At 51.4% G+C, this 27,915-nt stretch overlaps 1 protein-coding gene and 1 long non-coding RNA gene across 2 annotated transcripts in view; both read left to right on the forward strand.

Annotated features, from left to right (window-relative positions):
* The window catches only part of LOC120599257 (uncharacterized), a 41,722-nt gene extending 29,180 nt beyond the window's left edge, over window positions 1–12,542 (forward strand). The window contains exon 4 of the long non-coding RNA XR_005651837.1: window positions 12,016–12,542. This is a non-coding gene — a long non-coding RNA (uncharacterized LOC120599257). The remainder of the gene's footprint in view (window positions 1–12,015) is intronic.
* Window positions 12,543–12,644: 102 nt separating this feature from the next.
* Window positions 12,645–27,915, forward strand: part of SEMA4B (semaphorin 4B) — a 32,295-nt gene continuing 17,024 nt past the window's right edge. The window contains 3 exon segments of the mRNA XM_039858175.1: window positions 12,645–12,781; window positions 22,303–22,428; window positions 23,001–23,229. Coding sequence (XP_039714109.1) covers window positions 23,106–23,229 — 124 coding nt within the window. The 5' untranslated portion in view covers window positions 12,645–12,781; window positions 22,303–22,428; window positions 23,001–23,105.

Here is a 27,915-nt window from a genome sequence, read left to right on the forward strand (position 1 = left end):
TCCCTGTGGGAGCCCTTCTCTGCCCAGGTGCTCCTGGGGCCCAGCTGCAGGAGCCTGGGAAAGTTTGTGACGGGAATAAAGGGAACAAAGACTCCAGGTGCGCGGTCCGTGCTTTGTCAGGTTTCCTGCTCTATCAGGTTGCTCTTGGCTGGCTGGGCTGATGGAGCGGCCCCTCCTCCCTGCCCCGCTGGCTGACAATGTACTTCCTTTCTGGAGCCCAGCCCGGGGGTCTCACTGACTGAAGCGAGAAGCTTTGGGTGACACTGGGCCCCCTTCCAGCTCTGTGGCCTCAGTGAACACCCTCCCATCCTCCTCTGCGGGGCGAGGTGGCCGTGGGGCTAGAGGCTGGAGCCCAGGGGCCAGGATCGGAGACCTGGGTTCGAATGCCAGCCAGGAACGGAGCAGCAGGGTGACCCTAGGCAAGTTCCCTTTCTCTCTGCATCTCAGTTTTGCTAGTGTGTAGCTTCAGACGGTTGGGCTGGTTCATAGACAAAGCTCGTGCGAGCCCTAAAATTTTTCTGGGGTGCCCAACACGGTCTATAGGAGATAGAACTACAAACCCAGTGGAGGGTGAGCTCAGAGCAACACACACTAGATGGCATCTCCCCTCTCCTTAGCCCCGCCTCCCCTCCCGCCCGGCCCTGCCCCCTGCCGCGGCTCAGCTCCCAGCCACCGGTTTTTTTCAAGTCCCTTGAACAGGACTGTGTTCCTGCCTCGGGGCTTTTGCACTTGTCCCCTTGTGCTGGAACACTCTGTGCTCCAGGGGTTGGCATGGCTATCCCTGTCACTCAGGTCTTAGTTCTCAGGTGTTACCTCCTCGGAGAAGCCTTCTTCGTTACCCCCTAAACGAGCTCCTGCCTTGTCCCTCTGCATCAACCCCATCCTGTTTTCATCCCACTCATAGCACTTGAGTCTCTCCAAAGGGACCTTATTTTTATTTGTCACCCTTTTATGTCCGCCTCTCAACGGGAATCTAAGCTCTGTGAGGAAAGGGCCTTATCTGTGTTTCCTTCCACTGTCTCCCCAGCCCCAGAGCAGTGCCCGGCGCTCAGGGGCTCTCTGTAGACAGCCCCCCGCCCCCCTAAGCCCCACCTATTAATGAGGGTCTAGGTGTCTGTTCCCGTCATGCCTCCTTGCTCCGGGCAGGTGGCCAGGGCTGTGACGAAGCAGCATCGCTGCAGTGAAAACACTTTGGCCTTCCAAAACACTTTCACATGCAGTGCCTCGTGCACACCTTGCGTCGACCTACCTGTAAGACAGGTAAGGCAAGATCAGAAGCTCCGTTTTATGGATGAGAAAATTGAGACGCCCAGAGGCTTAAGGACCTTGCCTGAAGTCATATGTGTCACAAGTGCAGAACCAGGATGAGAGCCAGAGTCCTAGGAAGCACTTCCCTGGACTCCAGGCCAGATGTGGGAATGCCTTAAAAGAGAAAATCCACGTTTCAGACCCATTTTCCGCTCAGGTCATGCTACCGACATACACATAATCAGAATACCGCATGGGGGGCAGCACCCTCGTCTCTGAGGCTCCTTCCTGCTCTACATTTTTTGGGGACTCTGCGATTTCTCTGTTGCCTTTAGGTCTCACCCAGGGAATCTTTATGGTTCTGTTCCTCTCCCACGGCCGAGCAACCCTAGTTTCTCTGCTCTTCTGCCGTGGAATCGCAGTGGTACCTCTGCCTAGTAACCAGCACGTAGTGCCTAGGCCCCTGCAGACCCATGCATCGCACCCCGTCTCACATGCACCCAGCTGCAGATGAGGCTCAGAGAGGGGAAGGGACTCGCCCACTGGCAAAGTAGCAAAAGCAGGTCTAGAGCTCAGCCCTGGAGCCAGCTGGTCCGACCTGAGAGGGTAGGTACCCTTCCCAGCGCGCTCGCCTGCGTGTGAGTTCACTCCCAGCTGCACAGAAGGTGGCGTTTCCCCTGTGTAAAATGTTAAAATCATGACACCGTCTTTAGAGGCCTTTACTAAGGACACATTAGGTCTTGCCATGGCTTTCTGCGAGACCCATGGTGGGGAGGGAGGAGATGAGATGCTACCGGCTGCTTCTCCAAAGGGCAGCGGAAATCTGTACTTACCCACGCCTTATCAGTATGAGCCAGTGTGGGTGGGCAGGCACACCTAGGGGCCGTGTGGAAGGATGTGCTTCCGGATGCTAATGGCGGCATCTCTGGCCATAGCCTTCCAGGTGATTTTCACTCTCTTCTTGATGCTTTTTTGTATTTTCTGATTTTTTTTTTCCACAATGGGCAAGCATTAACTCTATAATCAGAAAACAAAAAAGCCATTTCATCTTGGCAAGCAATTTTTAAAAAACCACCGAATAGAAATAAAAGAACGGGAAGAGGCCTCGATGCATGCATGACCAGCGTTTTCAGTCCGATTGCTCCAGGAATGGAATGCAGAGTCTGTGTCAGCCACGAACGGAGCCTCTGCTCGGAGGGCATTCAAAATATTAATGTGTTAAGTACTAATTAGACACCTTCCTATGGATGGGGCCCTCAATCACCATCTCTTGGTGCTCTCTGAACAGCTGTCATCTTTCTCGGGATCCTAATGGTTAACGTTAAGGCCCTTCCGGGAGATTGTGCACTGGTGCCGGGAGACAGCCGGCAAGTGAGACGACTCGTTCGTGGACGATGGTGCGTGAGTCAGAACTCATTCAGAGCTCTGGAGTTTCCAGGCCGTTAACTGATCCGCCTGCACCTATGAGTCAGGGTGGGCCCAGCTCAGGCTGTGTACGCACCTGCTTCCCCGCCCTGCTTTCCTGGGGCCAGCTCCTGGCTTCACACACATAGGCACTCACCGGCCTCCTCATGCGTGTATCCTGAGAGGGTGCGGGCACACTCGTCTTATTCATCCATCCTTAGGAAGTGCGCACATCCCTCTTGAGTGCTGACCTCAGGCTGTACACTGCCAGATAAGACCCAAAAAAGGGAAAATAAATATCAGCACTTCCTTTCCGATAATAAGTATTGCACCAGTCTAGCCATAGCTCAGAGTATGTATTTTGTGACTAACCAGAAACAACCCGCAGGTCTGTCACTCGCAGTCGGTTATAATGGTATGTCCAGGGAACAGAATACTACGCGGCTATTAAAAAGAATGAGGTAGATGTAAAGCGACATAGGAAATGGTCGGTTTTAAGAATAAGAGGGAAGTCGTATACCAGCATGTGGATGATGCTCTCAGTTGTGTGAATGTGTGTTATGGCTTTTTAAAAAAATTCTCAACGGTTATCTTTTCATTGTGAAAGGATAAAAACTGCAGAAAAATTTAAGCGGAGACATAAAACTCCTCCACCATCACTTACATCAGTCAGGACGTTATGCTGTGGTAACCGACACCTCCAACCATCTCAGCGGCTTAAAACGACCAGGATTACTTCTTGCCCATGCTTCATTCCCAGCCTGGCTTGCAAAGCCCAGCTCCTTGTACTCAGCACCTTGGTCATCACAACACCACTGTCTTAGGATGCCACCATCCCCACACGAGGCTTCAGAGTTCACTACGGCAAGGGAAGAAAGCATGGGAACCACGCACTGGCTCCAGTAGGGACACAAGTCACTCATCCTCACATTTCGCTGGCCAAAGCGAGTCACATGGCTACATCTAATTTTCAGAGTCTGGAAGCCTAATCCTCCATGTGCCCAGCAAGAAGAGAGCTGAAAATATTGGTGAGCCCTGGTAATGTCTGCCACCCACCCCAAAGCAGCTGTCTCCTGCCAGGCTTCCCTGTTTACATTGATCTACACAGTAGCTTTATAGTAATTTGAAATATAACGTAGATTTTGTAGTCACATACACCAGGGTTTGAATCCCAAATTCATATACTAGTCCCCCCCTTATCCATGGGCAACTGCAGTTTGAAAATATTAAATGGACAATTCCAGAAATAAACCATTCCTAAGCGTTAAATTTCACACCTGTTTTGAGTAGTGAGATAAACTCTTGAGTCAGCCTGCCTGGGACAGGAGTCATCCTTCTGCTCAATGTGTCCGGACAGTCCCCGCCCCGCAGTCACTCAGCAGCCCTCTCCGTTATCAGATCGACTGTCCGGCTGTCACAGTGTTCACACCGATTTTACTGCCCCGAAGTGTAAGAATAGTGATGCTGGCAATTCGGATGTGCCAAAGGGAAGCCAAAGTAGAAGGAGACATATATATATATACACACATACACACACACACACACACACACACACACACATACGTATATATACATATATATATAGTATGTATATATATATACACACACACATATGTGTATATATATATAATTTCCTATGATCTTATTGTTGAAAAATGTATAAATTATATATGCTTTGATAATATGCAAGGATAAATGTCATAATAGTCATGGTTATTAACTCCAGGGAATGGGGATGTTAATTTTTTCCTTCGTGCAAATCAGAATCTTCTACTTTTTCTATAAAGTATGATTAAGTAATGGAAGACAAAGGTTGTTTAAATGTGTCCTCAGCTACTTTTTATTATCTGTCCGTGCTCAAGGTAACCTGCTAACCTGGTTACCTTGAGCACGGACAGATAAGGGGCCTGGACCCACGACGGGGAGTCGGTACATCTTGGTTTGTGCTGTGTGTGACCTCGGGCATGCTGCTTAGGGTGGAAAGTATTTGTACCCATTTTTTTATAGATGGCTACAGATGCACAGAAAGGACCCACACTGTGCCCAACATCCCATAGCTCATGGCACTGGAGCTGGATTTTGAACCCAGGTGTACTGATTCTGGGTCCAGGATTTTCTACATGACATCACAGCCACCCCTCTCGGAGCCTCATCTCTAAAATGACAAGTCAGAATACAGTCCCTTCCAGCTGAAAATATTCAGTGTCCACAGGGACTTGTCCCCTCCCCCACCACTCCTGGTGCATCGCAGGCCCGAGCAGTTGGTATTTGTTTGTGCCTATTTGTCAGATGCCAGCCTTCTCCAGGCCAGCGGGACTCCAGGGTAGGGTTTGGAGAACTCGGGCCTGCCCATGGCCATCAGGAAAGGGGGTGGGGTGCTCTTGGGCCGGGCATCTGGCCCAGTGCCTGCAGAGCCAGGCGAGAACTGCCCACGAGGGCTGGCTGGGGGCCCGGAACTCGTCTTTCCCTTTAAACAGACACAGGCAGTCTGTTGAGATTCTGGAAACATCTGACCTTTTGCAGAACATCTCAAGAGTTGTCAGGGAGGGCCAGAGGGAGGGCCCTCGCCTTCTGCAAGTGCTTTAACCCTTTCCACAGAACCCTTAACCACAACAACAAGGAAAGAGATCGGTTTCCAGGGAACCGGAAAGATTTGTTGGGCCTGTTTTCCTGTGGGTTGTCTGGGGAGGTAGATCACGTCTGGGCTCAGAAGAGACTTTTAGCCCAGAGACCTCCAGTGTCATTTTCTCAGTTTCTAGTCTCAGGGGAGGAGGCCTGGGGAACAGGACAGAGGCCCTAGAGGGAGGAGAGGGACTGAGAGAACTAGGCAGACAGCTCGGCCAGCCCTGAGCAGAGGCCCTACCTGATGGCCAGGGACTTCAGGGCTGGAGCGGGAACTGTTCCTTTGACTGACTGAGCAATGTACTCCTTCATTCTTCCTACGGGTGTTTATAGGGCACCTACTGTATGCCAGGAACCGTGTGAGGCTCTGTGACACAGCAGCCAAGTAAACCCAGATACATATATATGTATGTAGATATATATATATCTACATACATATATATATATATATATGTCCCATGCATTCGTGAGGGAGTAGACTCTGATCCAATAGTCACAGTCACAAATATCAATACAATAGCGTAGGTGCTGGGAAGGAGAGACACACAGTGCCGAGAGGGCCCGATGGGGAGATTTCATTTCGGTGGGTGAGTCCGGGGAGCTTTTCCAGGGAGAAGTTCCAGCAAGGGCCTCAGGCTTTGCTGCTTGAAGACAGCACATCTGCATCTCATGGAAGCCTATTAAAATGCAGAACCTGCGTCCTCACCCCAGGCCTGCCTGCAGTATCTAAGTCTGCATTTTAACAAGTTCTCCCATGTGATCTGTATACATAGGAAGGTTCGAGAAGCTGTGCTAAGCTGTTGAACTAGGTACGGCTTGAAACTGGAGGAGAACCTTCCAGATAAGAGTCCTGGGGCGGATGTCTGTGTGTATATGCACCAAAAAAAAAAAAAAAAAAAAAAACCAACCCAAAAAACAAAAAACCACCTTTCTGTGGGAGAGACTTAAGCTTGCTCCCTGAGTGACACTCCCCAGTCACTGCTCACAAAGAGGTACGGAGAGCGGGGATCCCGGAGCTCGTCCAGAGCTTTCTACAGAAGGTGAAAATATAGTGGTGAAGGAGCTCGGGGAACCGAGGCGATGAGATGATCGGAATGAATTGTTTACCCTCCATCAGGTAAAGAGAGAACAAAGGAAGGGAAAGGCTAAGGACCAAGAGAAGGTGGAGAGGCGGGGGAGGTCCCAGGAGGCTCAGAGGGAGGGAGTGTGTGAAAGCACAGCATGGCCAGAGAGGGGGGCCTGAGGGTGGCATCCTGCTCAGGGAGCCATCATTGATGGTGGAACGGGAGTGGTGGTCGGTGCGGAGTGTGGAGGGGTCGTTGGAGACCTAGGAAACCAGATGCAGATGTGTCTTCACCCAAGACAGTGACAGGGCTGTAGGTGGAGAAGGCCTGGGAGCCATGTGCCAAAGTCTCCAGTGACTACAGGGGGTGGATGGACGACCTCAGGGCTTTCCCCAGAGGATGGATGGAGGGGCATGGGGCTGTGATCCCAAAAGGTATGGATGGAACCCAAGGTCCAGGGAGAGCCGGGGAAGGTAGGGGAGGAGACGGGATGGGGCAGAGCCAGGGAGTACAGGGTATTAGGGAGGGTGCCAGTGAAGTAGAGAGAAAAATCAGTGAGGTGAAGGGTTTTCATTTACGGCAGTCCTTCCCAAAGTGTGCTTTCGCTACCTTCGTCGGTGTCATCGCCTCGTCACTTGGGAACTTATGTGATATGCTGATTTTTGGGTCCCACCTCAGACCTACTGAATCAGCTGGGTGGGGTCCAGCAATCTGCTTTAACAAGCTTTCTGGTGATTTTGATAGATGCTCCAGTTGGAGACCTGTGGGAATATGGTACTGGGAAAAGCAGCTCCCTTTATGGAAAAAATAAAACTGAATCCCAATTTATTATCCCCTGAAAAAGTGGACTCCATATAGATTAAAACTTAAATGTCAAAATTTCAAAAGCACAAATCAAGGCAAAAAAAAATCCATCAGTTTGATTAATCAGTATTAAAGATTTCTGCCCAGGGATGGATATATTGACAAGATTACCAGATGGCAAGATTGGGAGCATGTATTTGTGACATTTAAAGCTGACAAGAGACTAATATCTAGATCTAGAATATACTAGGAACTTCTGCAAGTCAACAAGAAAAAGATGGGACTCACATGTGGGAAAATGACCAAAACATAAATACGCGATTCACAGAAGGAGAAATGTAAGAGCTAATAAACAGATGTAAAAATGTATAAGAAATCAGGGAAATACAAATTAAAAGTTTCAGTTATAATAGCCCCAAGCTTCCAAAGTGGAAACAACTCAAAAGTCCATCAATAGGTGAAACAAATTGATATTCACACAAAAAAATACTACTTAATGATAAAGAAGAATGAATGATTTTTTTATTAAAGTGTAGTTGGCCTACAATATTTAAAAAATTCTTTTTTCAATTAGAGTTGAAATTCAATATTATTTTATACTGGTTTCAGGTGTGCAGCATAGTGGTTAGACATTCATATAATTTACAAAGTGATCCCGCCATTAGTCTAGTACTCACCTGGCACTATACATATTGACTATATTCCCTGTGCTATATTTTACATCCCTGTGGCTATTTTTAGAACTGCCAGTTTGTACATCTTAATCCCTTTACTTTTCTCACCCATCACCCCAATTCCCTTCCCATTTGGCAACCATCAGTTTGTTCTCTGTATCTGTGAGTTTGTTTCTATTTTGCTTGCTCATTTATTTTGTTCTTTAGATTCCATTTATAAGTGAGATCATATGGTATTTGTCTTTCTCTGCCTGACTTATTTCACTTAGCATAATACCTTCTAGGTCCACCCGTGTTGTCACAAATGCTAATATGTCATTTTATTTTATTGCTGAGTAATAGTCCATTGTATATATGCACCTCTTCTTTATCCATTTGTCTGTGGATGGACACTTAGGTTGCTTCCATATCTTGGCTATTGTAAATAGTGCTGCAGTGAAAATAGGAGTATATATACCTTTTCAAATTAGTGTTTTGAATTTCTTTGGATAAATACCCAGAAGTGGAATCACTGGGTCATAAGGTAGTTCTAGTTTTAATTTTTTGAGGACTCTCCAAACTGTTTTCCATAGGGACTGCACCAATTTACAGTCCCACCATAAGGGTTCTCTTTTCTCCACATCCTTGCCAGCACTGGTTATTTGTTGACTTATTGATGATGGCTGCTCTGACAGGTGTGGTGGTTTTAATTTGCACTTCCCTGGTGATTAGTGTTGCTGAGCATCTTTTCACATGTCTGTTGGCCAAGACTGAACTATAGGTACAGCTCTTATAAACATTATGCTTAGTGAAAGCTGCCAGACTCAAAATCGTATGTACTGTATGTTTTCCATTGATATGAATGGCAGAAGTAATTTACAGTGATAGAAATCAGATCTGTGGTTGTGCGGGGCAGGAAGGAGAGACGGAGGGCACAAGGCACAGGGAACTTTTTGGGGAAATGGGAATGTTTCATATCTTGATTTGCATTGTGCTTACAGGTGTATACATTTGTCAAAACTCATCAAAATATGCACATGAAATGTGTTAATATTGTGGTAAATTATACCTTGGTAACGTTGACTTTTAAAGAAATGTTCTAACTTTATATCATTTAGACTGGAAACATTAGACAGCTGGATAATGCCATGAGTTGGGAGGATGCAAGGGTCCATGGCTGGTGGGCATGTGGCTAGGATGGCCTCTGACTCCAGAGCATGTCATATCCTGTAATTAATCTCAAAGAAATTCTCATGTGGCCCATAAGGTAGAGAGGCAAGAAGACATTAACTGTAGAGTTATTTGTGAGGGTGGGGAGTTGTAGAGAATCGTCCATTCCTGGGGGAGTAGATGGATAAAATGTGGTGGGTGCATACCTTGGGGTACCATGCAGCAGCTAGAAGCAGTAGATTAGATGTACCCAGAGCAGCACAGATGAGTCCGTGTCATAAAAATGCTAAGAAACAGAATGAGATATAACAAAATGCCTTTTATGCCATCAATTAATTAAAAATACAAAACGATCCAAATAGAAAATAACTAAAGACATGAACAGATATTTTACCAAAGAGACGATATGGGCAGCAAATAAGCACATGAAAAGATGTTCAACATCATTAGCCATCAGGGAGATGCAAATTAAAACCACAATGGGATACCACTCTCCACCTATTAGAATGGCTGAAATGTAAAACAGTGAAAATGCCAAATGCTGTCAAGGAGGTAGAGAAACTGGATCTTTTATACATTTTTGATGGGAATGTAAAATGGTACAGCCACTCTGGAAAATAGTGTGGCAGTATGTTTTGTTTTTGTTTTGTTTGTTTGTTTGTTTTGGTTTAAGCGTTTATATCTCACACTCTGGAGACTGTGAAATTCAAGTTTGGTGGTGGTTTGGTGGGACCCCTCTCCCTGATTCCCAGATGGCCTTCTTCATTTTGTACCCTCATGTGGCCGAGAGATCGGCAATTTCTCATAAAAATAAATATGCACTTACCATAAGACCTAACAATGGCACCCTTGGGGCATATATCACCCCCAAAGTGAAACTTACATTCATACAAAAACCTGTACGTGAACGTTCACATCAGCTTTATTTGTAATAGCCCCAAGCTGGAAACAACCCAGATATCTTTCAGTGGGCGAACAGTTCGACTCCGGTATACCCACGCCATGAAGTACCACTCAGCCATGACAAGGATAGAACTAAGGGTACCCACAGCAACGTAGATGCATCTCAAGGGCACTGTGGTTAGTGAGAAAAACCAACCTCAAAAGCTTCTGTTTATGTAACATTCTCGACCAAGCTAGAGATAGAGGAAAGGTTCGTGGTTGCCAGGACACAGGGACCTGAGTTGGAGGAGTGTGACTATGCAAGGTACCAGTTCCGTATCGCAGTTGTAGTGGCTGTTATGCAGATCTATCCATGGAATCGAATAGGGTAGAACTACACACACACACACACACACACACACACACACAGCCTGTAAAAACTGGCGAAATTGAACGATAAGGTGTCTAGTCTATGGAACAGCATTATACCAATGTCAGTTTCTTGATTTTTCTGTAGTACTACAGTTCTAGAATGTCGCTATTGAGGAAAGCTAGATAAAATGTTCTGGGCACACTGCGTACTTACTATTGTGTAACTTTCTGTGGATCTATAATTATTTAGAAATAAAAAGATTTTTTAAAAAAGCACATATATACAATTCCACAATACGACTTTTGCAAGAATGCATAGGAACAAAAGCATGTATATTAAACACCTTAGAGTGGCAGCCTGTGGGGGAGGGAGTGGGAGGCAGAGTGGAAAGGACAAAAGGAAATGAACAGCTACATTCATCAAGGGACCCTGAGCAGACCTCTGGGGACATGTGCTGTGAGCTGAGAAGGTGATTAACTCACGCCTCTCTGCACCTGAGGTCCACGGCCAGGAAAGAGTGGGGGTGGGGAGGAGGGAGATCAATAACATTGAAGATACAGCCTTCTTTCCATCTTTTAAAGAGTTTCCCCTTTTTTTCTGGAAGAAGGTTGGAGGAGGAGGCGAGTCAGGAAAAGGGGGCAGGAAGGAGGCATGGGGAAAGGTGGAGAAGGAAGAAGAAAGGATGATGGGGAGAGGGGAGGAGGGGAGGGGAGGTTGTGGACAGCATTCTTTTCCCAAAGGCTCTGGCCTGGTCTGGGGACAGAATGGGCCCAGGTTGCTTAGGTCCCTGAAGCTCTGAGCCCCTGGGGAACCTAGATTCCAGGAGCTCCTCCGAGCAGCCTGTGATCAGCGAGACAGATGTGCTGTGTGTGAGGGAACTTGGAAGTACTGAATATCAGTGATCCTCCTGCTCCCAGCCACCCCCAGCATTACGTGGAAGGCAGAGCCAGTAAAATGACTGCGCGATTGCATAGGCCATTTGCATAAGTGAAGTGCATTCCCTCGACTATAAAACAGTACGTTCTACTACTCATTGGATGACAATGAGGAGGAAGGAAGAATACAGGGAACAAAAGAAAGGCTTATTGATAAGGATGCTCCTCTGGACCTTGCTTACCACGATGAATAATTAGAAACAAGTTAAATGTCCAATAATAGAGACTTGCTTTAAAATGTATGCTACTTTACTATGGAAAAGTTACAAAAGAGTATGTACTAAATAATCCTTTTTCTAAAACACATAAATGTATAACTGTGCAGAAAAGAGACGGGGAATATTCACCAAAATATTAACACCAGTAGATTTAAGACTCGTGCACTTTACATGTAAAGATTATCTCAAAAAAAAAAAAAGTTTTAGAAAATATTAACACTACCAGTCTCTGGGGAGAGTGAAATGATGGGTGATATTTTTCCTTGCGTTTTTCTCTTTTCCACCTTTTTTGTAGTAAATATGTATTCACTTTTGCAGTCAGACAACAAAACCTTTTTTTATGGGGGAGCACTAACCGGGGAGCTGGCAGCCCCTCACCAGCTCTGCCTACACGGGAGGTGGCTGGGGAGCAGTGCCACTAAGCCTAGCCTGGCAGGGGAGGGTGCTGGCACGTGGCCTCTGGTTTCTCCAGCCCCTTGACCAGCCAGCTCCTGCCAGCTCTGCCACTTACTCGTCCAGAATTGGTTGTTTCAGGAACCGCCCTGAGAGCAGCGGTGACTTTCCTGGAAGATAGGACACAAGCGCCAAGGTCACTTGCTAAATGCTAAATGTTTATAACCGTACCTCTCGCCCCGCCCGCAGAACTCCTGGTTTCTTCCCACTGGCACAGCGCAGCCCGGGACAGGGTGAGGGACGCAGCCAGCCCCATTGACCGGGCGGAGACGTGCAGGGCGCCTCTGCCTGCTCTCACTTGGCTCCTTCCCGAGACAATACTTCCATTATGGAGATCTGACCGTGTGCCAGCTGTGTGCCTACATAATGGCATTGCTCACCACAACCCTGGGAGGTCCCTACTGTCCTTGACGCCCACTTGGCAGATGAAGGGTTGTAGGCTCAGAGAGGTTAAGGAACTCGCCCGAGGTAACACAGCCAGCCAGGTGGTAGTAGGTCTAGGATCCCAACCAGCCCCGCCGTTTTCCAGCTAGTTTCACTGTCCCCCGCAGGACGCAGGTCAGGCGCGGCCAGGCCTGCCACGGTCAGGGAGGGCGCAGCCCCACCAACCCCACGGCCCACTGCGGCTGCAGAGCTGCCGCGGGGGCAGGTCCCCACTGGGGAACAGCGGACAGCAGCGAGTCCAGAGTGGCTGTCATCGCCCGAGGGCGGGTCATAGTGGGGGGGGGGCTGTTGGGCGCCTGGGGACAATTCCCGTAAACACGGGCAGGGCGGGGCTTGGCCGCAGCCTCGCATTTCCGGGGACGGTGCACAGGACCGAGGGTGTTCCCGTGGACGCTCCAGGTCCCTAAGGAGGGCGTCCGGCTGGCCTGGAACAGCCAGGACGAGCGTGGGGACAGTGCGGGAGGTGGACCTGCCGTGGGCGGTGGTCGCGCGCGAGCCGGGACACCCTCAGGTAGGTAGGCGCAGGGGCCAGGTCAGGCGAGAGCCGCGGCCCGGGGAGGGGGCGGACCCGGGAGAAGTCGTCGGGACTGCCACCTCCCCCACCTCCCGCAGGGCTGTCTCCAAGAGGGCCCCACCTGCAAGTTCTGATGTGCACCCGCGGCCGCCTCTGGGGGAGCCTGTTGCCATGGCAGCGCAGGAGGCTGGGCCCACGTTCTCCTGGCCACCTGGGCCCTTACCTTTCTTACACCACCCCTTGCTCCCACACCTGGAAGCGAGAAGCAAGAATCTTGGTCTGCAGGGAAATTGGTTTGGGATTTGGGGAAGGCCTGAACCCTTCCTAGGATTGGTCGTGGGTATGACGTCTGAGTTAGGCTCTTTGTCATGGCTGCTTCTCTCTGAGTGACAAGGTAGATTTAAGGATTAAGAGGGAAAGTAAGTGGGGATCCTGGAAATGACGGGGTTCTAGTGTCCTCCCTGGAGCCACTGTGTTCTAGCAAAAGGACTCAGGACCCCCAGGTCGCCTGGAGAAAGTCATCGACCCCTAGTCACATTTATGCACCTGTAATTGCCAGTTTGTCCTTTGACTTACAAATCACATAATTCTTGTAAGCGTCGAATGCCATAAGGACAGGGAAGCGCACAATTAAAATTTTATTTTATTCCACAAATGCTTAAGAACTGGAAGAGATTTAGAAATCCACGTAGTCCCATCCCTTATTTTCATAGGAGAAACTGGACCCAGAGAGATTAAATTATTTCCCAAAATGAAACAGGGACTTGGGAAGATCAGAATTTGAACCCAGTCTCTGTGGCTGTTTCCTTTGGTGACAGGTGATCTAATGACCAGGACAAAGGCAACAGACAAGTAAAAATAGGGCATGGAGGCTGGAGCCTCCGGGAGAAACCTCAGAGAGAGTCTCTCTCCCTGGTGTGCAGATGAAAATCAGAGGAAAGCTCTTATCCCTCTCCCTGCTCCCTGGGGCTTTGCTTTCATTGTCGTGTCTGAGAGGATTGCCCGAAAAACATCTCCAGGAGCCAAGCATTCCCCAGCTATCCAAAATAACACCTCTTCTGAAGCCAAAACGGCTGTTGGGACTGTACGAACAAGAAACCCTTTGGCTGCCCTGAAACAGGAGTGTGGGACTTCCCACAGCAGTGAGGTGTCTTTGCTGGAGAAAGGATGAGAGGCTGAGAAGAGGGCCAGGAAAGACACCTGAATGAATGACTGGGAAATGATTCGAGCCCATCGGCTAGAGGCGAAAACTCACTTATTCATTTAGTAAACATTTCCTGGGTGCCTGCTATTTGCAGGCTCTGCGCTGGGGGCCAGAGATTAAAAATCTGAGTTAGGCTGGCCTGGTGCCTGCACTCAGGGAGCTCATAGAAGAGGCAGGAAGAGAGGGATGTGATGTGTAAATGAGCATTTCACGACAGCATAATGAGTGCCTTAGTGGAAATCTGAGCAGAGTGCAGACAGCCCGCCCAGAGGAGCAGCCCCGGAAATCAGTTGAAAACAGCCTGATTCTAGCCTCTGAAGTCTGGGAGCACGACAGAGGCTCTGCCAGGTTGGCCCTGGCCACTACCTTTGTTGGAGACAAAGGAATGAGTCAGTGTGTCCAAAGATATGTGGAGAGGGAGAGTATTTTCTGGAAATCAGAGTTTAAAGGATCCTGACGAACTGTAAGCTCGGTAGGGTGGGGCGCGGGGACCATGGCAGTTTCCTTTAATTTCATGAATACTTAGAAGGCAGCAAGTACACAAGAAATATTTGTTGAATGAATGAACGAAGAAAGGAAGGAAGGAAAGAAGGGCGGAAGGAAAGGGAGAGCAGCTTATATCATCAAGAGGAGGATGGCTATAACTTGAGACAAAACCCTGGTCGAAATTCCAGCTGTAGATACAGTATCTTTGTGGGTTCTGGAATCAGATCTGGGTTCTGGTCCCAGCCCCGACTTACCACTTGTGTGACCTCCGCAAGTCCCTGAGCCTCTCTGTGCCCCAGTTTCTCATCTATAAAGTGGAATACAATAATTTCTCGCTCACTTTGTCATGAGAATTAAATAAATGATTGAATGCAAGAAGCCCAGCACAGCACCTCACTTATAGAAAATGCACCATGAATGCTAGCCTTGTAAATGGCAAATTTGCTTTAGGGAAATAGTTTGCCAAATAATTCATGTTAAGGCTATACAACTCCAAAATGAGGTCTATACCTTCTTTTTACCTGATAAAGGCTAATTTTGAAAATTCCCTGTGTCTGCAGATTAGCAAACCTGAAAGAAATGCTCCTTTACCTTTTGAGGGGAGGGAAAAGAGACAATGATCTTTTTGAAATCAGATGAAAGCTCTGATCCCTCTTACAGAACAGCGTATCGTTCTTGGGGTTCAGGTCACAACTCCCAGCCTATGTGGCTGGATGAGTCCAGGCCCCATACAGTACCTCTGCTAGGGCCGAGCTGGGCCCACTGGAGCCTTATGGTGGCCTCTAGCCCGATGCTCACTCAAAGCTCAGAAATGGTGCTGCCAGAAGTCATGAGGAGTCACGGGCCTGGGTGGCTGGTGCACAAGATCCTTGTCTCAGTGTAGGTCATCGGTGCCACCCTCATACCCGCTCTCTGCAAATGCTGTGTCCTGATGCCATTGCTTGAAGGTAGCAAGTGGGCATACCACCACAGACAAAGCAGGATGATAGTGCAGGCTTTGGAGCCACGAGAAATCAGTGGCATGCGCCTGTCCATCTCCCAGCACCCTGGCAGCTGTTCCGTCTTGGCGTACCTTGCAGGTACCACTGGGACCAAGAGCAAGGCCTTCTGTCTGGGAAAAAGGATGGGAGCTGCTAAGACCAGAGGTGACAGGGAAACTCCTTGAGGAGAGAAGCCGAGGGGACAGCCTTGGGTCTCCGGAAGAGAAAGGCCATTCCTCAGGGTGGAGGAAGGGCCTTGGCCTGGGCCTTCTCTCCTTTCTTGAGGCAATGAACAGAGGTCTGGGGTCAGAGTGGGGTTTAAGGAAGAAGAACTCGGTGGGCAAATGGGGAGGTAGATTCCTGATTTCTTGGGATCTTGGGAATGGAGGGGCCTCAGGCCCAATAGACCAGATTGGAAGCCAAAACTCTCTCCTAGTCCCTGTGCTTCTTGCTGCCCACCCTCACCTGGCCTAGACCATCCCTCTCCACCTGTGAGCAGCTGCAGTGGTTTCAGGGGAAAGAGAGTCACTAAGCAGTCACCGTGTGCCTTCGGGGTGGCAGAGGCCAAGCACCAGCCAAGCCTATTCACCAAGCTCTTGAGGCCCTGAGGTGATCAGGCCTGCAGGCACAGGCAGACAGCCCCTCCTGAACTCATGCTGGGGGCAGGGCGTGACAGTGGCAACTTCATGTTCTGCCACGTCCAGGCAGAGACAGGTTGAGCCCTGCTGGTTGCACCACAGCCCCGTGGGGCAGGGCATCCCCTCCCAGGGAGTGGCCAGCTCAGGCCCCGACAGGCCCCGTCGGGGGTGGCGATGGGGTGGGTGGCGGGCTGCTCACCACAGCAGGAGCACCCGGGGCCTGGGCTGGGCAGGCTGGTTTCTTCTCCTTGTGAGACTTGCAGCCTCAGCACTGGGTTTATAAGAGGCAGCTGGACCTGAGGGAGAGCCCAGAGGGGGTCCTCGGGGCTGGGCATCAAAGACGGTTAGAAGTTATTGAGGCGGAGGCTGCTGGGATAGGTGTGGGGAGCTGGTAATGTAATGAGCTTGCCTTTGTCCGTGTAGCATCCACCAAATGCCAGCGCATCCAGTCCCTTATATGCACTCACATCAGCCCTCCTGATGGCCATGGAGTCCTACCTCACAGATGAGGAAGCTGAGGTTCAGGCAGACAGTGTGGCTTGCTCCCAGTCCACCAGGTAACGGCTGGCACCGAGTTTCTTCCGATGAAGGAACCAGGGTGCTTGACCACCAGATTCTACCACTTATCAGAGCGGGAAACACAAGGGGCTTGAGGAGGAACGGAAACGAGGCCATTTACCCTTATTACCAGACCCTGGCGAACAGTTGCCTGTGAGATCTGAGGCCGTATTAGTGCTGGCCTGGGGATGCCCTCTGTCGTGGAGGGCACTGCCCCAAGGAGGCTCCCAGCCACCAGGATCTGGAAGTCATTGGCTGATTTAAAAGCACACGCAAGGGTGTGCCAGCTGGTGTCAGTCACTTCCTCGTCAAAATGCTGCAGCTGAGCCGCTGCCCAACCCCTGGGGAGGACACACCAGCATCGTGCTCCCCAGCCAGGGCAGGGCGGGGCGCTGAAGTTGCAGGTTGGCATGAGAGGAGGGCTCAGCACTACGAGGGGAGGATGGCAGGGGGCCAAAGCCCGTGGAGCTGGGCTGCAGCCAGTTTGTGTCTACGAGGCTGGGCAGCTTGCCAGCCAGAACCCGGGACCAGGGAGGAGTGCTACTCCAGGAGGGGGTGGGTGGGACCTTTGGGTTCAAGCTCCACTGGGCATGGCAGGATGCCCCTCCCCCACTGCCAACAAACAAAGCAATGACTCCTAGAGTAGAATCGTGGGAGTCGCAGAGCCAGGTTCCCTGGGTGGGAATGAGAGCAGGCCGGCCTGGCTGGGGGCCGCCTGGTGGGGACCATCTGTGCCCAAGGACGTGGCCAGCCTACACCTGGGCAGAGGCTGTCCTGTAGATGATGAGTGAGTATCGATTGCTGGAGAGGCTGACTGTGGCCTGGACTGACCATTCCCCTGCCAGCCCTTGCCCTGCGCCTTTTCCTGTGTGCTCAGCAGGTTAGACAGAGAGCAGGCACGCGTGTTCCTGGGCTTTGTGTTTTTAATCATGTTTCCCGTCGTTTTCTCTTCCTCTCATAGCCTTTCTTATTTCTCTTTCTTTTCTCTTTCTCATTTTTTTTTTCTTCTTCTACCTGATTCTACAGATGAGGTTTCTTTTCTCACTTTTTGGCTTCTTTTTTTTTTCCTCCCACGAAAACAGGTATAAGGTCTAAATTTACACAGAGGACCATGCACACATCTGAAGTGTACACCTTAAACATTTTAATGTTTGTACACACCTGGGAAACCAACACCCAAACGAAGGTGTAGAATATTCTCATTATTCCCAACGTTCCCTTGTCTGCTTCCCGGGCCTGTGCCCCCTCGACTGGCATTTTTCACCATAGAGAAGTTTTGTTTGGCCTCTGTGTATGTTTTCCTATGTACTTTTTATACCTGCATTTTTGTCCTTATGTGTGTGTGTGTATGTATGAGAGAGAGAGAGAAAGAGACAGACAGACAGACAGACACGGGAGAAGGGTGAGGATGGGAGGAAGGCAAGGCCGTGTGAGTGGATGGAGAAAGGGCCAGGATGGTGGTGACTTCATCTTGCCAGAGGTGGGCACGGAGGAAGGGTTACTTTTCTCTTCGTCTCTTTTTATACTCTCTTTCCAAGCCGCCCCCTGAGCTCTTTATAAACAGGGACATCCTGGCCGAGAGAGACTTGCCCATGTCCAAGAGTGGCAAAGGGGAGCAGGAGACACAGCGTTGGCTTGGGAACCACACTTAGCCCACAGGAAGTCAGCTCGAATGAGATTTTTCTCTGTCAGCCATCCTCCTGTTTTTTCCTGTCTGGAGAGAACAAATTGGCACACTGGTAGAAGACACTGGAGTCCATAGGGGCCGAGGCTGCCATGCTGGGGGCGTCTGTGGAGGGTTCCTCTCTAGGCCAACGGTTGGGTCCCTTATTTGTCAGCCCTGCAGAGTTCCTACTGGAGTGCTGTGCTGGGCGGAGGGGCTTCCGAAGACAGAAGACCCGTCTCTGTCCTCAAGGGCCTTGCCACCTACTTGGCATGAGACGTACTGAAAGCGTTCGAATAGCCGTGAGCACAGTAGAATCGACCACCAAGCGAGGCTGCATCGGTCCCTGCCTCTTGTCCTCAGGGATGAGCACAGCAGTCACACAACCCTGGTGTTACCAGGACACTAGGGCAAACCGGCCTTGCTGTCCTTTTGGAAGAGACCTGATGCGGTCTCTCAGCACGTGCCGCTCCATCTGGCCCTAAGCAGAACGTAGACGAAGGGAGTACTGCAGCCAGTTTCCCGATTTCAGTGAGATTTCTTGCAAGTTTTTCCATAAGATTCTTATGGATAAAAATGGAGAAATGGGGGCTGAATAGTGCAGTGAGGGGGAGACCTAGCTGGTTGCTCAACCCGCAAAGGTTATTGATCAGTTTTAACCCTGACGGAAGTCTCTTGCAGCATTGGGCTCTGTTCTTGGCCCTGTCTCACCCAATCCCAATCCCCACCCCCAAACCTACAAAATACCTGTAGCTTTTCTATATTAACCAATTGTTAAAACTGCCTCAGACCTACTCACTCTTTCTAATACACACACACGTTTTTGCTGAATCATTTGAAAGTAAGTAGCAGACATCGTGACACATCACCTCTGAAAACCTCAGCAGACATCTGCAAAGCACAAGGACATTCTCCTGCAACCACAATACCTACCATTGTCGTACTCAAGACATGCACCATAATGCCATAATATCCTCTAACACACGGTGCATCTGAAAACTTTCCGAGTTGCTCTATAGTTTTTTTTGCCAGGATTCAATCAAGATTCACATCTTGTGTTTGATCATATTGTCTTTTTAGTTTCTTAACCTAAAATAGTCCTCCTGTCTTTTTGCCTTTCATCAGATTGACATTTTGAAGAGTGAGCTCAGTTATCTTTAAGAGTGCTGGATGCATCTGTGTCCTCATTATTCGATCTGGGTGAAACATTTTTGACAAGAATGCTACAAGGTTGACGACGTTATGTATTTCCGATTGCATCACGTCAGGACGTAAATGATGTCAGGAGGTCCCATTACTGGTGATGCTAATTTGAATCACTTGGTTAGGATGGTGACCATCAGAGCTACATTTTCCCTTTGGTAATTAGTCACTCATCTGCGGGACCGACTTTGAGACGTTGTTTATACGTAGTTTCCTAACAATCTTCCAGCCAATGCTTTCGCATCCAATGACGATCCTTGCTTGAATTTGAATTTTCCAATTCTATCATTTCTTCTACATTTATCAGTTAGTATTTTTCTGCAAAGAAAAGCTTCCTTTCTGTTTCTTCTCTTTCTTTGTGTCTCTCTGAATGTCACTGTGGACTAATGGATTGCTTTTATTTTCATGCATTAGAAACCATTACTCCATTATGCTTTTTGATGCTCAAATTGTCCCAAGTTTGGTCATCAAGCTGGTCCTAGGCCCTTTTGACATGACCCCATTAGTCTTTGATTACTTCACTGCTTTCTGGCCCAACAGAATGTCCCAGGTGCACTTTTTACTTTCCCTTTCATTGCTCCAGGGAGTCCTGGTACCTTTTATCGGACAATGCTATTTAGAAACCACGAACTGGGTACTTGGTCTGTTCATCCAACATTTTTATCAATGACGTGAATAAAGGCGTAAGGAATACTTATCAAATTTACAGATGACTCAAAACTGGGAGGGGAAGCCAAATGTATAATAATAGAATCAATATTCAGAATAACCTCAATAGGATGAAATCTGGACCAGAACCGATAGATTTAAAAGAAATCAATGCACAGTCTTGTGCTTAGGTTGAAAAAGATGATTGCATAATTATAGGTTTGGGGGAACTCTTTACTGGACCAAAGGTGATATCAAAAAATAGCTCTGGTTGTTGACTGACATGAGCCAGCAGTATTACATGATTCTTAGGTTGCATGCGTTCATCCAGCCAGTACTTCCTGAGGGACCACCACATGCCCGGCATTGTTCTAGAGGCTTGGGGTCTGTTAGCTAACAAGCCAGATAAGCAACATTCCCTGCTCCCCTGCTTAGTCAACATTTTGGAGGTAGAAGGACAGGCGGGAAGGTCAGACAATAAAGAAAAACCACAACAGATAAGCAAATCATGTAGTATGATAGAAGGTGATGGATGCTTTGAAAAGAAAATCTCAGGATAAGGGGTATATTGGGGAAAATTCTGATTCTTCAGGAAGGTGATCTTTGAGCAAAGATTTGGAGAAGGCAAGGGACTCAGTTTTGTGGCCGTGAGGGAAGAATGCTCCAGGCAGAGGAGGGCGTAACCTGGGGAGGGCGGGCAAAGGTCTCAGCAGAGTGCTTGTAAGCCTGAGTAGAGCAAGAGTGGCTGTGAGGGTGGGAACATGGACCTTGCAGTCCTCTGTAAGTTTTCTGGCTTTTCATCTGGATGAGACAGCAACCATTGGAGGGTCGTGAGCAGATGGGCTCCATGACCTACCTGGCTTTGTTTTTTGTAAGAGTCACTCTGCCGAGTTGAGGAGGGATTGCAAGGGAGCAAGAGTAGAAGCCGGGGAGGCCGGTTAGGAGGCCCTTGCAGTAACCGGGAATGAAAGGGTGGTGACTAGGCCCCCGGAGGTGGTAAGCGGTCAGTTTATGGACTTGCTGGTAAATTAGATATGGGGAGTGAGAGAAAAGGGAGTTAGGTTTATAACCTGAGCAACTTAAGGATGGCTTGCTGCTAAGTGAGATGGGGAAGGCTCACACAGCTGGAGCTCATTTTGGGGAGACAGCGATCAGGAGCTCATTTTGGGACATGCTGGCTCTGAGACGCCTGCCAGACAAAACAGCCAGTGGAAATGTCGAGGCCATTTGGAGTTCAGGACAGAGGTCCTGGCTGCAGATAGAAGCTTGGGCATCATTGGCTAAAGGTGGATTGAAAGCATTGACACGGTAGTCAAGCGGCCAAGGCCTGGTCAGCGCTAGAGCTGGGGGTGCTTAGTGCTGCCCACATCCCATTTGAATTCTGTGTCCACTGCTGGGAGCCCCTTTAAAAGGAGCGCCGCGAGCCTGGCCCATGTCCACAGAAGGGTGTTGGGATGGAGACACAGAAGTCATAGAGTGTGGGGGAGCTTGGCTGCAAGACAAGAGACCTGGGACCGTGTGAGTGCTGTGCCCACTGTGACAGCCACCCTGTGAGAGGGGATGTGGCAGGCCCCGGTGGTGGCTCTGAGGAAGCTTATTTTGGCTGGGGTTTAAGAGGAACTTTCCCAGGATTGGAGCTAATTCCTGGAGAAACTGTCCCCACTGCCATGGAAATGAATAGCAAGAATAGCAAGGTTTTGAACTGTCTTTTCACTCTTAAGTACAGGAAGAATTACATTTTACTGTGATCCTGTTCACACTTAGGAAAAGTTGAAAAATGTTTCCCAAAGCTTACTTATCCTTTTTGTGATCATTGCCCTCTGATACTTTCTATTCTGTTTCTATGTTTTTGTTAATGCTGATAGGGAGCCACTACATTGATTTCAGGACCCACTAAGGGGTCCAGGTTGCCGTTTGAAATCCCTGGTCTCAGCAGGACTGGCTCCACCCCTGGGGATGTTGGGGGGTGATGGGCCCACGCCTTCCCCAAGTGGGTGCCTCTGGGATCCACTCCAGCCTTCCGGAGTACTTGACCCTGCGGGCCACGTGCAGCTTGTGAAGAAGGTCTCACCTGCTTGGCAGTACATTAAATCCTATTATTCCACTTAAGCTAATCTTGCCCGCTTCCCCCACCCGAGGTTTGGCTTCGCGTGGACAGAACTCTGAGTGCGGACGCCCCGCGGCGTGCCGGGACTAAGTGCTGGGCCTGCAGCGAACGCAGCCAAGACCCAAGGTGGACTGACCTGTGCAGAAATTAGACTGAGGCAAGTAGCCCCGGCGTCAGCACAGGCTCGGCTGAGTTCATTCGGTCACGGACAAGTGGGTGCCAGGAGCATCAGCGGGGGAGGCAGGAGGGCGGGGATAAAGGGCCGGCCCCGGGCGAGACCCGAACGGGGCGCACAGTGGGAGAGACCCACACGTTTTCCCAAAACAGCGCTCGCAGAGGGTCTCAGAGCAGCCGGAATGGGGCTGCGGCGCCGGTGGGAGGATCCGAAGGTGGGGGGCGGGATCTAGGGGTCCGCTTTCCCCCGCGCTCCGCGGACTCGGCGCCTACGGATCCCCGGACTTGGCCTCTCCAGGCGCGCACCCTGCGGGCGCCCCTCCTGCCCGCAGCGCCCAGGAAGGGGGAAGGGGAAAGGGGAAAGGGGCGGGCAGGGCCGGGAGCGGCGCAGGGAGAGGCAGCACTGCCCGCCCCACTTCCTCCTCCGGCGCCGCCCTCTGTCCCGCGATCGCCCGAGCCTCCTCGGAGCAGGGCAGTGGGGACCGCGCTGCGGGGGTCGCAGGGGCGAGCGACCGCGGTGGCCACGTGACCCGTCCCCCCACCGCCCACCCCCAGGTCCAGGGCCGGACTTAGGGGCGGGGCCGCCTCCAGCGAGTCCAGTTGAGCCACCTGAGCCGGGGCCCGCAGGACACCGTCGCTGTCCGAGCCCTGCGCGCCGCGATGGCCCGGGGGAGCCCGCTGCCGCCGCCGCCGCCGCCGCCGCCGCCGCTCCTGCTGCTCCTGCTGCTGCTGCTGCCGCCGCCCGCGACCCTGACGTCCTCCCCCCGGATCAGCCTGCCGCTGGGTGAGTGCCGGGGCGACCCCGCGGGGTCGCGGGCCGGGGCCCGGGGAGGCGAGGCGGCCCGAGGTGCCTCGTGCCGAGGTTGCTGTGACAAAGGAGGCAGGGGGCCTGTCGGAGGCGTGGGGTTCACTAGGACCCCTCCTCCTTTCAAAGCGCTACGGGGAGGGAGGGAAGGAGAGAAGACGGGAGCTGTGGGGCCGCGGGCCCCTTTCTTCCCTTCGTTTAATGAGCGGGGAGGGGGTCCTCGCCCGCTCTGTCGCCCCTGCGCGCCCCTTGTAGGGCGCCCTTTCGGCGGCGGAGGCCCGGATGGTGCTGGCTGCCCGCCGGTCCGCCTGCCCATCTGCTTGTCTTTGATGCTGACCAGAGCCAGCCGCGGTGCCGCCTCCGAGCTCCCAGCCCCGTAAACACTGGGGTTGTGGTATTCCAGCAAGTCGCGGCAGGACCAGCGCGCTAGCCTCCCTCCCTGCCCCTTCGCCCTGGTGGGACACGGTTGGGGCCAGCCTGGGCGCTGAGACCCCCAGGTCCTGAAAGTTGGGAAGGTCCTCAGAGGGACCCAGGAGTACCGTGCTCGTGGCCCGGGTCCCTCGCCTGGGCCTCACATCTGCTCTGCGGTCCCCTCCCTTTCCAGCCCTCTGCTCCCAGCTCTCCCTTCTGATTAACTTCCCTTTTATCCGGTTGCTTCTTCAATTACTCTTTGAGATCAGAGGGACCTGGATTCCAAGGCTATTTTTACTACAGGGCAAGTAAGTCCCTTCTCCCTGGGCCTCAGCTTGTTCGTCTGCAAAATGGGCAGTCACAGGTAACTTGAAAGGCTGTCTTGGAAATTTCGTGAACCTAGGTGTATTACATGGACAGGGAACATCTACAGGCGCCCTACACATGGTGTTTCTCCAAGCCCTTCATTTAACTCATTGGTTGTCACGCTTTATGAATTAGAATCAAGGACTTATAAATTAGAGGTTACAGACCGAAACCCTACCAGATCTCTCTCCTACAGCATCCCCACCCCTAAAAGCGCCCTGTTTGCAAGAGGAAAGACTAGCAGATCAGCACTTAAATTGACTTAGTGACTCTGAGAACCCCTGTGTGAAACAGGGCAGGGTGGAGTTCAGAAGATGGCCTTGCTGAAATCCTGCCTCCGCCACTTAGTTAGCCGTGTGACCTTGAGCAAGCTGCCCAACCTCTCTGGGCCTTGATCTCCTCATCTGTAAAATAGGGATGATAATAGTGCCTGCCTCACGGAAGTGAGGAGTAAATTCAGTTTTCGTTTGAAAAGTCCTTAGGACACAGGGCTGGGTACGTGGAAACCGCCCAGTAAGTGTTAGCTTTCATTGTTGCTATGTGTTAAGCACAGGCTTCATTCTGGCATGTCCTGCACAGGGCTACGGTGATCCTGCCTGGGGAGGAGCAGTGCTGGCGCGTTAGTTTGACCACAGCCCCTTGGGTGTTCTGGCTTGTTAAGTGAAGATAAACCGGTATCTCTGGACCCAGGCCTGCTGGCTTGTTGTTTTTCTGTTGTGGCCACAACTCCCTTTGCCCTCAGACCCTCGCAGCTTTGGGAGCAGGTAAAATGAGGTAGGGACAAATGCTTGGTGGAGTCCACGTACGGTCCTGGGAAAGCTGGGCTAGTGACGGGGCCGTGTCAGAGGCGCCAGGTCTGTGTCCAGCTCTGGAACTGGATGGGGACCGGAGAAATAGACTCGGGGGGCTGCGAGGAGGAACCGAGAGCAGCTAGAACAGCCGGTAGTGGCTGCCCGCACGGCTCCAGGACCCGGCCCACTGCCACAAATTTGTAACCATTGCCAGGCCTCAGTATGGGCTTCTGTTCTGTCTCATGCCAGCACCCTCTGCATAGATCACTTGGTGCTATGGTTTGGATGTCCATATCCCTTCAAAATTCATATGTTAAAAAAAATCCTAACCCCCAGAGGACTGCCAGCAATGGCACATACTTTGTGTACTGCGCAAGGGTGCCCAGCTGAAGGCTGGAACTGCAGTCCATACTCTGCTTTCTGAGCTGTGTGTCCTGGCGAAAAAGACCCTCTGCTGTGCTCTCGAGCCTGGGTCTGCCCCGAGGGGACCTCTTTTCTAGTCCCACCAAAGCCCTGGCATGGCTTAGCAGCACCCCAGTGTCTGAGACTGAGCACACAGCCACGCTTCACTGGGCTGCACCACAGCCTGGAGTTCCCGCCCCACTGGGCTTCCTCCTGGCCCCCCTGCCATCTACGTCCAGGTCCTCCTGTCGGGCTGGGTGCCCCAGAGAGGAATGCCCTGGTGACCAAACAGGCTCACCCTGCGAGCGTGGCCTGAGGCAGCTTCCTGCCTCATCCCTGGGGGCTCGTTAGATGTTCCTGGCAGCGTGCCCGCCCTGGGCAGGCCCATGGTGACCATGGGGCACTGGGCATGGGCCCCAGGGCCCCTCCCTCAGAATAGAGAGAGAGGCATGGAACTAGGGCCCGCACCCCTCTTTCCTGCCACCTGCCTCCCCCAGCGAATTCCCCCCGAAGATCCCCACAGGCCCGCATGCCTAGAGACAGTGGGCCGTGTCTGCGGTTTGAAACAAGGCCCTAGACGTGGGGCACCCTTCCTTTGGTGCCCTTGTCCCTGCCGATCAGATTTCTGGGGCCACCAGGAAGGGGTGCCCCATTTGTGGTCTCACCCAGTGGCCAGGAGGAGGAGGGGGACTGGGTGAGCTGACCAAGCCAGGGCCTTAGGGGTAAGTGACTCGTCTCTGCGAAAGGAGCGCTTCAAAGACGCGTGTGGAGTTTCGGTTCCGCCGTGTTGTGCGTTGGTTCCCGGGCCAGAGGGTCTGCAGTGTCGGGAGCAGGGAGATGCTGTGTCGGAATGACGGCTGGCATGTGGGCCGTGGGGTCCGGTGCCGCCCGGCCAGGCCGTGTAGGAAGGGACAAAAACCTGCTCCTATAAACGTCTTGCTGGGTCCCCTTATTTGGGCAATTAAAAGGAGTTGTTAATCCCCTCTGCCCTGGACGTGCCTGGCCGGAAAGCTCTGGACGCAGTGTTTCCAAACCCTCAGGCCTGCACCCTGCAGTCAACAAAACCCCACTGAGCTGAGAGAATGGGGCACAGATCAGCTGCTTGTCCTCTGACCCGTGGGCTGGCTTTAGCGTGGCCCCTCAGAGCCGCTCGGACAGAGCTGTCACTGTGCTTGCTAATGGCCCGGCGTTGATGACTAGCTTGCCTTTCTTCCTAACCGCACCACTCGCCTCCTCCAGACCCGTTTTCACACTGGCGAGATGGGAATAGTAGCAGGACCCACCTCACAGGGTGCTGAGAGGATGATGTGCGAAGTGCTTGGCACACCGCCTGGCACGTGTGGCATCCCCAGTAAAAGGTAGCGGCTTCTGCCGTCTGTGTTGGAGATGCCCTTCCTGCCTAGCCCGGTGAAGTTATGTGCATCGATTTGGTAGACAGGGATTGAGCGCCAGGCCAGGGAAGGAAGTGGTCCAGACCCCATCCCTGCCATGCGGGAGGTTATCCCCAGGGGTCCTGTTTCATTCAGCCCACTTTCCAAGTGCTCCTGGTTCAGCTCTTTCAAAGTCCTCCATTGCCCCAAGAACCTCCTCTCCCTGGGGCTGGACTGAACCTCCCTCTCCCCTGCCCCTCGCTGGCTCCACTGGGCCCTCTGCGTAGCTCACCTGGGTGCCTGGGTGCCAGTTCAGCAAAGCTCTGCGCTTGCACAGCCTTGGGGGCACACCGAGGTGTACCTGCTTGTTTACCCTTTAGAGAGGCAGAGGGTGGCGTGGGGGCTGGACTCGGGTCGTGTTGTCACTCACTCCTTCCCATGTCCCCTTCTTAGAGCCTGTGGGCCCCCTCCCGTTCTCACGGATGTTCAGGATCGGTGCCCAAAATATGAGACTGCCGCGGTCCAGGCCATCCTGCCCTCAGCAGCTCCAGCTGCCCTCCCTTGCTAGCCCTCCCTGCCCTTCCTCCGGGCAGTATGATCGCCTGTCCTGGCAGTGCTCCCTTGTGTCCAGGATGGAGCATGGCTTACATAGAGGTAGCTGTCTTAGGACACATACCCAAGGTCCCATAAGGACCCCTCTCCATCCCCTGTCATTCCCAAGGCTGCAAGCCTTTCTTCTGCTCTGAGTCCTGTGCCATCTTCCTGGTCACTCTTTAGCCACTACTCCTATGTGACCCTCTCCACTACAAGGCAGGAGACAGCCCTCCAGCACTTAGGCGACACAGGTTGTGTCCTCGTGTTTCTGTTCCAGCATTCAGTGCCTTGCAGGAGGGAGAAACAGATGTAGAGCAGCTGGGGATACCAGGCTTTAGTTGTCTTCTTTCCACCGGCATTAGGTGGGATTAGCCCCATTTTACAGATCAGATAGCTGAGGCTCAGAGAGGAGAAGTATTTTGTCGTGGTCCCATAGCGTTACTTCTCAAGCCTATAGCCTAGTCTGTTTTCCAGGAGACCTCTGTGGGTCCTCTGAGAAGCCCATCCTGACAGCGTAATGCGGTTCAGAGAGGTGGCGGGCCTGTGGCGAGGGTTTTTTCGTGGAGACAGTCGACAGAAATCTCTCATTTTATCAGAATTCCTAAAGAGGAGCCAAATGAACCAATTTGCTCCCTCTTTTTTTGGCCTCCCCTTGCCTGTTCTCTGAGAGAGATGCTGACAGGATGCAGGGCCCACCGCGTGCCAGGCGTGACCCTGGGATGTGGTATTGC

This window comes from Pteropus medius, unplaced genomic scaffold, assembly GCF_902729225.1.
Source record: "Pteropus medius unplaced genomic scaffold, Ma_sr-lr_union100, whole genome shotgun sequence".
NCBI lineage: Eukaryota > Metazoa > Chordata > Mammalia > Chiroptera > Pteropodidae > Pteropus > Pteropus medius.